The sequence below is a fragment of the Notolepis coatsorum genome (assembly GCF_963971535.1).
Source record: "Notolepis coatsorum genome assembly, chromosome: 1".
In the NCBI taxonomy this organism is placed as follows: Eukaryota; Metazoa; Chordata; class Actinopteri; order Aulopiformes; family Paralepididae; genus Notolepis; species Notolepis coatsorum.
Window position 1 is genome coordinate 94,135,900 of NC_140165.1, and position 11,361 is coordinate 94,147,260.

General features: G+C 41.4%; 1 protein-coding gene across 1 annotated transcript in view; it reads right to left on the reverse strand.

The window, feature by feature from the left end:
- LOC311232015 (uncharacterized protein) overlaps positions 1–5,984 on the reverse strand; it is a 57,572-nt gene extending 51,588 nt beyond the window's left edge. Inside the window, exons 1-2 of the mRNA XM_084318678.1 lie at positions 4,874–5,984; positions 78–139 (exon numbers count right to left, since the gene is read on the reverse strand). Of these exons, the coding sequence (XP_084174804.1) occupies positions 78–139; positions 4,874–5,947 (1,136 nt within the window). The 5' untranslated portion in view covers positions 5,948–5,984. The remainder of the gene's footprint in view (positions 1–77; positions 140–4,873) is intronic.
- Between the last annotated feature and the right edge of the window lie 5,377 nt (positions 5,985–11,361).

Consider the following 11,361-nt stretch of genomic DNA (forward strand, 5'->3'; position numbering starts at 1 on the left):
AACCAATGAACAATTTTTAAAAGCATGAATTGGGCATTCAATGGGATGAAGATAAAGAAAGACAAACAAAGACTGACGCTTTGCGGATGAGTCTGCAGCTCTCGATGTGACCGCAGGAGTTCTGGTGGGAGATCCAATTCTGGTGACCAAAACAAAATGGCAGTTAGACGAGCCTTCATCATTGAAGCCGTTCCATCACCACACTACTAACCGCTTCCATCTTCGCGTTTTTACAGGATCAAGCCATGTGCAGAAACTACTGCCTTATTAAAAAACAATTTCACAGGGTTCACTTTTACAAAGTATGGAAGTGGTCTTCCATGAAATGAGTCGTCCATTTAGTTCCATGAAATTAGTTGTCCATAAAACTGGTAGATTTCAACCAAATGTCCACAAAATATCCATCTCTGCGTTCTGAGTTCATAGCATTGATAAAGGGCTGAAGTGTCCGTGTAATATAGCATTTTGAATTAATGACAGAAAAATAAAAAATAAAGGAAAGTCCACCTTCCATCCTCCATCCTCTACAAAAACAAGGACATGTGAGGCCCTTTGGAATTGAAACACGTGGTGAGCGAACATCGAGAATTCACAACAGAACCATAGTTACATTCTTAGTAACAATCATTGCTATGAAACATTGAGCCACAGTAACAACCATTAAAAAACAGTGTATAATGGTACAACAGTCACATTGTTAGTCACCCATCAAGATCGCTCACAATTTGACCTTTTCCAGAATGGAACATGCAGTTGGGTGGGTCTTAACTCACTGTCGCTGGGCAAGGTTTGGGTCAGTTTGAAACCATTTAAAGTGAAAAGTTACAATGAAAAATACAAGATATGATAACGTTACTAATAACATGAAAGAGCCTGTTTTCATCTGATGGATTCTGTGTTGGATTTCAAATTAGTTTCTTTCAACAAGAGTCGGTGTGTGTATTTGTGTATTTAGAGCTAGGAAAGAAATATAAATATCACAATATTTAGAGGGACTTTTTGTTTATGTACTGCATATCATGTTTGACAAGTCATGTTAGATAAACCAATTGATAATAATAACTATCTATAAATATAGCACCTTTCATACATGCTTCACAGCAAATGGCATAAAATGAACATAGGCATAACATTTGCATAACATTTGCATACAGTTGACAGAATAAAAACTGCATGCATAAAGTGCAGACAATAGGTATAAAAGACAATAAAGGTAATGCAATGTAGAAAGTGCAGACATAAGAATAGGCATACAATAAGTACAGAGTTGCTCAAAAGCATACAGTGAACCCCCCTGGAACAGCCAGTCCCGCAAAGATCAATCCCCACCTTTTACCAACGTGTTCGTGTTTCCGGGTTCCCGTGTTTCGCTCTGATTGGCCAGGTCATGTGACATGTGCGCCAATCATGGGACGGCAAGTTCTGCGCCTATTTCCGGGTCGGAAAGCCTGCAAACTACCTAACGCCTAGTTTATCACTGGTTAAGCTTATGCGACTCTTTCGAAGTTGGTTAAGGGTAGAGTTTGGAATCAGGGCAGGCGTTCTATCGCCATGCTCTAAGACAAACTCTAACCTTAACCAACTTCGAAAGAGCGCCTAAGCTTAACCAGTGTAGAAACTTGCGGTCCCACGATTGGGCATACATGTCACATGACCTGGCCAATCAGAGACGCGGAAACACGAACGCGTTGGTAAAAGCATTCAGGCATCCCCACCACATCCCCATCCAAGACACACCCCCTGAAAAAGCATGTCATGACCGAAGGAAAACACAAACAAACAGCTTGTCCATCATATCGATGTCATAATTTCAATTGACATTCTAATCTTAAGTATTTCAATCATTGTGTGAGAAATGTAACTATATCCCACTATATGATATATGACATCCATTGGTCTTCATGCATTATCCTCCTTACTGGTCAATAATAATCAGTCATACAAAATGTCTACGATATATTGCAAAGAAATTAAAAAAAATGTAAAAAAATTAAATAAAAGGATATAAATAAATACATACATGGAATGATTTACAATTAATTCATCTCACTGACACTCAGTTACAGTAGGATGAGGGTGGATGGAAAGAGCTACAAATCCATTAAATTTTTTAAATAAGAAATATAAAAAGATACAATAACAAAATACTGGCGGAGGGAAATGCCTAACAACGACAACAATAATGATCAAGGGTCAACAGTTGTGGCATATTTACACTTCATTTTCAGGATCTACACAGTAAATTTCGCAGAGTAAATTTTACTCAAACTGAGTCCATTTGAGCCCAAGTGAGTACAATTTTACTCAGTTTGAGTAAAATGTACTCAGTTTGAGTAAAATGTACAGTGTACATGTGTATCTAGCACTTTAATATCATTCTTTCTTTCAAGTTTATCATTTGTCTGTCCCGTTATGACATTCAATTACATATTAATTTCAGCACATCGCTTGCCATGAGTAACTAACAGTGAATAATCACCAGCAGTTAAAACTAAATTCATTATTTTTCAACATCAAAACATTGTAATTAACAGAAAATCATAAATAACACTTCAGATAAAAAAAAATTTAACAACATGTAGCCTTGGCTTTAATAATGATCAAGGGTTCATGATCTAACTAGCACTTTAATATCATACATTCTTTCTTTCAAGTTTATAATTTTTCTGTCCCGTTATGACATTCAATTACATATTCAGCACATCGCTCGCCATGAGCAACTAACAGTGAATTATCACCAGCAGTTCAAACTAAATTCAAGATTTTTCAACATCAAAACATTGTAATTAACAGAAAATCATAAATAACACTTCAGATAAAAACAGGTAACAACATATAGCCTTGGCTTTATATAACCATTAATATACAGTGCGTCTCCCCAGGAGATTGCAATTAGATCTTTTTGCCAAAAGACAAAGTTAATTATAACTGCTAGCAGTGAAGTAGAAGGCTTTGTGCATGTTCTTGTATGATGAAGAATAAGAATTACAATGAGAAATACAAGAAATGCTAAATGACTAAATGCAAGACCTGTACAAATAAACAACTACGAATAAGGCAAGTTCAAAACTGACTGTCATGGTAATTTTCAGAAATCATTGCAATTGTATTTACATGAACACAGTTAGACAAAGAACCACTTATTGTTGACTGCCGGGAGTGTATCCCTTTGCTGGCATTGTCATACACAATTGATCTATCCCAAGCCCTGCCCACTCCTAGTTTGACCGAAGAAAGCAGTCAGTAGTTGTGATTAGAAGGTAAAGAAAAGAGGGCAGAGCTTGGTATAGCTAAATTAATAAATGTAAATTAAAATCAATTGGAGAATATAAGCAGGATCCTTTTCCCCCTCAGGTTAGCTGCACCATTAATTACAGAACAAATAACACATATTCAATGTTTCATTGGCATCACGTATAGTTCCTAATATCTGGAAAATAACTCATTCATAACTCATAATAATAACTCATTAATTTATGTCATTCCATTACATAAAGGTAGAGATAGAAGTAATCTCAATAACTATCAACAATATCCAAGCTATCCTGTCTTGCAAAGATCCTGGAATCACTGGTAAATGATCAACTCAAAACCTCTCCCAGATCACTCTATTAAGCCCACATCAATCCAGTTTTAGAGCAAAAAAGCACCATCACCGCCACTACCCTAGTTGTATACTTGTATAGTATCTGAACTTGACAAAAAATGTGCATATATCGACTGTGAATGGGTCTATTATTGAGAGAGTTAAAGAATATAAATATCTCGCCATCTGGCTTGTTTAGAAATTTACATTTAAAAGCCATGTAGATAACTTTGCAAGTAAACTGCGACAGAAGCCAGGACAAACCCTATTTTCCTATGCTTAGCAGAAGTAGGGTCTGTTTTGGATCATGGAGACGTTGATTATAGACATGCTGCTGCTTCCACTCTAAAGACTTTGGACTCATCATTCTGCCCTTAGGTTTATCACCGGTGACAGTTATGGTTCCATCATTGTATCCTGTATGATGAAGTTGGGTGATCCTCTCCTGTGTCTTGCATTTAGGGCTGTACCGAATGTCATTTTTTAACATTCGAAGCTTCGATTGAAGTATTCGAACGAAGCTTCGAATGTCTATAAAAAATTAAATGTACTTAAAAAGATTAATTTTATTTTATAAACTAAATCCTCAATTTGAATAAAGTGATTAATCTGATTAAATCAGTTTCGTCAACATAAATAATCCAATAAGGGCACGGTTGGTATGAAAGTGATGGTGACGTCTTATAGTATAATATTATAATATTAGTGTAGCCTAATCTTTAACTGCAACTGTGAAGAAAACCCCCCTTGGTTTAAACGGATTGAATAGACACATTTTTTTTTTTTTATTCAAATGTTGATTTAGAATTCGAATGTCAACATTATGATCAAAGCTTCGAAGCTTCGAAGCATTCGGTACAGCCCTACTTGCATTGGCATTTGTTTCTGTATGAAGCCATTATCTTCCACCCTACATCATTACTGGACTGGAACTCTGAACCTAAATCATACCTGCTCTGGTGATTGGCTTATGCTTAAGGTCTGCAGAGTTTGTACTGAATTATGGAAATCTGCTTTTACTTTGTATCCATTGATCAGTTCTATAATAGCCAACCATTTCACCTCAGTCTGTAGTTTTAATTAATTTCAATTGTTTAATTGATTGACATTTCTGTTTATATATTGATTTTGTATTGTGTACTGTACCCCTCGACGTCATTGTAAATGAGAGCTTGCTCTCAATGATCTTTTGAGATTAAATAAAGATTGAATGAATATAGTACTGAAATTACACATTATAGAAAAACGAAATCCTGGAGGGACTTAACCGTGTGGTGCGCTACTCACCTTCATCTGTATACATTCTATGTTACATAGAGAACAGGTATGAGGAAAGATTCTGGGCGCGATGGCAGAATAGTCGCTCATCATCGCTGGTGTCGGCAGCCCCTTGGCTGCCGTCGCTGCCACCTGTGGATTCAGGGGAGGCGGTGGCAACGCCATGTGGGCCAGAGGCGGTGGAGGGAACATCATGTGGAAAGGGATGTGGAAAGGAGGAGGCGGGATGTTCTTGTTTATGGGCGGGTAAAACATAGGTGTACCGTGACCAGCGCCCCCTTGCTCCGGCCCTGTAGCTTTATTATCATCGTGTTCCCTGCTGCCGAGGACCACCAGACCGGGCCGGTCAGGGTTCACTCCACGGACCAGAGTTAGCCGCGGGGGCGAGGTCGTTGTCGAAGAAAGCTTCTTCACTGAATTGGATTTGGAAGGTTTGGACTTGAGGGTCTGTTTGTCCTCGTCTTCCTTTGGAGGCGATATTGGATCCTTGACCAGTATCTGGAACGCGCCGAGGATTGACTGGCTGATCTGCTCTGGCCTCTCGGATTGTTTGGGAGGGACTAAAGGCGTCCTTTTCACTAAAATGGATTTGGGAGGTTTGGGCGTGAGGATCCGGTTGTCCTCGTGTAGCTTCGGAGGAGATATTGGCTCCTTGATCAGTTTATAGAATGCGCCGAGGATCGACTGGCTGGTCTGCTCTGGCCTCGTTTGGGATTGTTTGGGAGGGTCTAGCCTCGCTGAAGTCACTGAGCTCAGCTCCACTCCTGAAGCTCCAAAGCGGTCAGATCCACTAACAACCCTGCTGTTCTGCGGTGGACGGTCCACATCAGACCCGCTGGCAGCAGTGGCCTTCTTGGTTTTACGGTGGAGTATATCTCGTAGGATGAAAGGCAGATTTTCAGGGGTGAGTTTGTCATCAGGATAGTCATTAAGGTGTTGTAAGTCTTCGTTCTCAAGGCCAAAGTTTTGAAGCATGTTGGTGGCCGACTCAAAGGTGTATTTGGGTTGGTTGGTATTGGTGGTCAATGAAGATGAGGGCTGGTTAGACAAGGAGTAATCCGCTAATCCTGGTTTAGAGGACATAGTGCGGCTGCCCCCTTGCTCATTGGATGTGATACGACTGCTGCTACCACCACCACCAGCAGTATAGCTAGTTGTCTGAAATACATTTGAGGACTGGGACAAGAGGGGTGGGGGGGGCATGTTCTGAAATACATTTGAGGACTGGGACAAGTGGGGTGGGGGGGGCATGTTCTGAAATACATTTGAGGACTGAGACAAGTGGGGTGGGGGGGGCATGTTATGAAATACATTTGAGGACTGGGACAAGTGGGGTGGGGGGGGCATGTTTTGAAATACATTTGAGGACTGGGACAAGTGGGGTGGGGGGGGCATGTTTTGAACCGAAGAAGAGGAACAGGAGACATTGGATGTGGAGGCAGCGGAGGTTGCCTGGTAGCTCGATGGCCAGCTCTTTGAGCTCCCACCACCACTCTGCTTCTCTGAGTGTTGTGGAGAACTGAATGATGTAGAGGAAGATGAGGGGTAACGGCTGAGCCCCCCGGCTAGAGAAGACATCTGGGACAGGTGAATGTCCCAGTCTGAAGCCTGTTGCTGCTGACGTTTCTGCTGCACCTTTTTGCTCATTAGCTGTAGCTCGTCTCGAGCTCCTCTGATATGCATGTCTAAGGCACTCCCTGGTTCAGCTGTGTGCGTAGACCCACTCTGCCCTGGTACATAGCTCATGGTCTGGGGATGCATCGATGAGATCATTCCCCCAGGGTTGGTGGAAGGACCAGAGGATGCTCTGGAGGATCCAAGGCCGGACCCGGAGCCCGGGTGAGAAGCCCCAAGAGGGTCAACCCCTGCCTGGTAATTAGAGAGTCCATACTGCCCCTGTGTGGGTCTCTGAGCTCCAGGGGCATAGGGGTTGTAAGGGGGATTGGACATGGTGTTAGCAGCCTTGAGAAGGCTGAGGAGAATTTGGGCTGCAGTTCCTGGGGAAGGGGGCGTTGTAGGGAGATGGTGGGCTGGGGCGCTGGTTTTTCAGGTAACACCTCGTTGTTGGTGTGGTATCTGCGTCAGGGTGAGCTGGGCTTTGATGTGAGCCAGCTGCAGGGAGGTGGCCCTCTAGCCAATCAGAAGGGAGCTCCCTGTGAGCCCTTCTATTAGGGGGCTCGTTAGGGGCCCAGGGGCAGGAGCAGAGGCACAACGCTCTTAATACCAACGTAAAGCTGAAAAGTTTAGCAGACACAGAAATGGGGTTATTGAACTTCTTACCATCATCATAATAATCATCATCTACAGCAGTGGTTTTCCAGAAGAGGGCCAGGTGGGTCACGGGATGAAGGTAAAAGCTAAGTATAGAGCTAAACTAACCTTTTGGCCACCTTCCCAAACCGTCCTGAAGCATATTTCTGCATGTTTGTTTATATTTGTTGACAGACAAAATAGCCAAATAGCCAATCTAAGCGATCACATTAAGAAAGATATGATAATAAAATAACTGACTAGCATTAGAGGTGACAACAATGCGATAGGAGATTGTCATGTGAATCCACACCTATATTTCATTTAACACACACACGTTACACTATAAATGTGTTACACCACATTCCCAAAGAGGTTTGTGGGCAAGTTGACACACAATCAATACAAGTAGAGGGAAAGAGACAAGCAACCGTACAAGTGCAGAAACGTTATGTTAGCTAGAAGTAGAGCCGTGAATGTTCACTGGCCTCACGATTCGATTAGGGCTGGACGATTTGGGGAAATTATCTAATTGCAATTTTTCGGACAGATATTGCGATTGCGATTAAATTTGCAATTATAACTCTTTTTTTAACAGCCCCACAGAGGTTTATTGTAAAATGCGGCTTGCATCTGGCCTACACGGTGGGTCTTTTCAGGACGCCGAGCCTGAAAATGTTTCTTTTTACCTGGGAATCGATACCGGTACCCAACGGTACCTTTTTTTCTGTACTTTACTCTCCCTCTCTGAAGTCTAAACTTCACAACACACAATCTAAAACCCCTTACCTCCCTCTCCCAAACCGATCTTGTATCTCAATGGGACTTCCTGGTTAAAAAAATTAAAATAAAAAATCTTTTTTTTGCGATTTGATTTTGCATCATTCCAAATCACGATTTCGATTTAAAATCGATTAATCGTGCAGCCCTAGATTCGATTACGATTCAGCTGTCCACGATTCGATTCGATTCTACGATGCAGCTCAATAATATATTACATCCTCAATTTATAATCTATATTACTGCACATGGCTACTTTTTTCATCAATTAATACAAGCAGTCGGATAACTTAAAGATGTTCTTAACCCTTTCACTGCCGCACTACCAAAACAGTTAACCCTTTCACTGCGGCAATACACAGAAGGTTAACCCTTTCACTGCCACACGACAGCCGGTTAACCCTTTACTATCACACAACCGACGGTCGGTTCTTGAGTTACGTGACGATATGCCAGACTTCAGAACGCACTGTGGTGGATGAGGAAATGGATTTTGGAAAGCTTTTTTTTGGCATCGGTTTTACTAAAACGTCTCTCAAAGACCCATTTTTGAACAAATTTTTATCAAATTTGGACCCGTACATTTTTTATTAAAAATAAAATGTTCTACATAAGACTTCAGGCTATGGAACCACTGTTTTCCAGCTCATACCTCTATGCTGGAATATTGGAATATGGAATCTTGCAACTAGGGATGCACCGAATGGGAAATTCTTGGTCGAAACCGATACCGAAAATAGAAAACAGTTGGCTGAAAACCGAAAGCCCGAAAATTATTCATAGAATAGATTTTTTTTTACCAATGTTGTTAGGGGTGCACCGATGTATCGGTCGGGTATCGGTATCGGCCGATAAGTGCCTTGTTGACTGCAATCAGCCTATCGGCCGATAAGCTTGAATGTGCCGATGGCAGTAGCCGATAAATTCAGTCGCGTCCTGCACAACGGCGCCGCCCCCAGTCCCCCACACACACACACAAGCTACTGCATCAAAGTTACTACTAAATATTCAACATTCTCTTTTGAGACTCCGCTTCAGACTCTTATCATTTGGCACTAAAAGCTAAACATTGTCACCGATATGGCTGTCCGCAACATGTCATTAATTGTGTACGCAAGGTGGTCGCTCAGTGACTACGTTAACATGAGCTAGGTTAGCTAGCATGAGGTACCGGGAGGCGGAAGACTAACGTTACTGGTGAAAATGTGATTTACGTTGGAATACTCCTTTGCCAACTTGCTGTACTTTGCTTGCAGGTCTGCAGCCATTATTGCTGGATTATGAATAGCCCCAACTTGAGCCAAGGTAACGTTATGGCTAAACCTTTAACGTTAGTTAACGCTAGCTTTCGCTTAGCTGTTCAATTCTATTAATAACACAACCAAGCGAACCCATCACAGCTCCCCGTCAACACCCCTCTCTCGGGAAGATGGCATTTAAGAAAGTATCTGCTGTTAAAATGACAAACATTCGTTTTGTGGCATTAACGTTATATAGTTAGTGTTACACGTTCAATAACATCAGCATATTATTTACCCGAAGATAGCAAGTAAGCAAGGCATTACTCCGTTCATAGGTCAGTTCCATTCCGTTGCTCATTCCGTACCCAACTACCCATTCTGCAATCTGTTAATAAAGTTTTCAACCAGACAAATGTACAGAAAAGCTTTGTTTTATTATAACATTTGTTGCAGTAAAATCATTGTGTCTCGTTTGGTCATCCTGTGGAGCGCTCAGCGCTGGTCGGCGGGCAGCTAACGTATTAGCTTGTTGTGGTTCTCGCAAGCAGATCAATGGCGGCATGCCCGGAAGTAGAAAATTAATAAACACTTGCCGATTGGTGGTAAGAACAGCAGGAGGTGGGTGCTAGCGGTGTGACGTAATTGGCCGAATCAACTGTCAATCAAAATGGTTCTATTGCATTGGTTGAGATCTCTGGTTGAGAGAATAGTATCCATCTGCAGGCCGCCAGACGATACTGGGAGAGGGATAGTGCTACATGGCATGGTGGAATTAATACCATAAACATATTTCTTGATGTTTCCTTTTTTTAAGTAAGTAAAGAGGCCTACAAATACAAACACACATACAAATATACAGTAGTTTCATTAAAATATATATATATATTTTTTTTTTAATTATTAAAAAAAATGACAAATACTTATTTTTTGCCACAAGTATCGGTATCGGCCGATTGTGTTAGTTGAACAATTGGTATCGGTATCGGTGGCCAATTTTCATATCGGTGCATCCCTAAATGTTGTGGAACATTATGATTATGGAAAAATATATGATTATGGCAAAACTTAACTTAAATAATAAATAATCACTATTATGGGTCCATAAAACATTTATTCAGCACTTCTGAATGCATACAGTACATTAATTCCATCTTTTCTCTGGCTGCGCAGCGGACATCTGTGCTCTACTGAGCGCACCTTTCTAGTCCCCAGCTAAATGTGCTCGCTTGACTCGGCACAGTAGACACGCGACAGACAGACAGCGTCAATGTGAGAAACACAATCCCCCCCCTCTCGCTCTGAATAATATGCATATTAGATCACTCAGTGATTAACCGCGACGGGCATATAGTAAATAAGGATATAAAAGCATGTTAAAGACGCATTTATTGGACGTGTTGCGCGCAGAGTTTACATAGAAACAGTGCGACTACCGACAGCGCGACATCATAGGGCTGGGCGATATGACCAAAAACGTTATCGCGATAAAATTATAAAATTATTTTCATATAATTCGATATCGATAATTATCGTCGATATAATGTCTGTCAAGTTTAATTAACTTCTTATGCTGCTGCGAATGTCTCGAGTCGAGTTGATGTCGTCATCAGTCCGCACACGTTAGCAGTTAGCCGACAAGCGGAATATCTCATGACAATGTAATAAATATGACACTAAAATACTCTCTTCCGCCACAATATATTGAAACGACGTCCACTGTATAGCCCACACTACTATAAACGTGGCCTCAGAATTCACGCCACACACATACTCTGCACGTAAATATATAAAACATCGCAGTGCAAGCTAATTAGCCTAGCCAGCCTGTTGCTTCTAAGCGGTGTATTCCATGACAATGTGCTAAATACTCTCTTCCGCCACAATATATTGAAACGACGTCCACTGTATAGCCCACACTACTATAAACGTGGCATCAGAATTCACGCCACACACATACTCTGCACGTAAATATATAAAACATCGCCGTGCAAGCTAATTAGCCTAGCAAGCCTTGTTGTTGAGTGAGTCCTACCCCTGGGTCTCCTTCCGGGTCTCCTTCGCTCTCGGCCACCTCTTTCACCGATTGGTTGTTAGTGCGTGCTCATATCCAAGCTTGGAAAATCGATATATCGAAACTTTGCGACCACGTTTCATGTTTATTTCGAGGAAATAATTTATCGCGAGTTATCGTTATCGTTTTATCGCCCAGCCCTACGACATCATCAC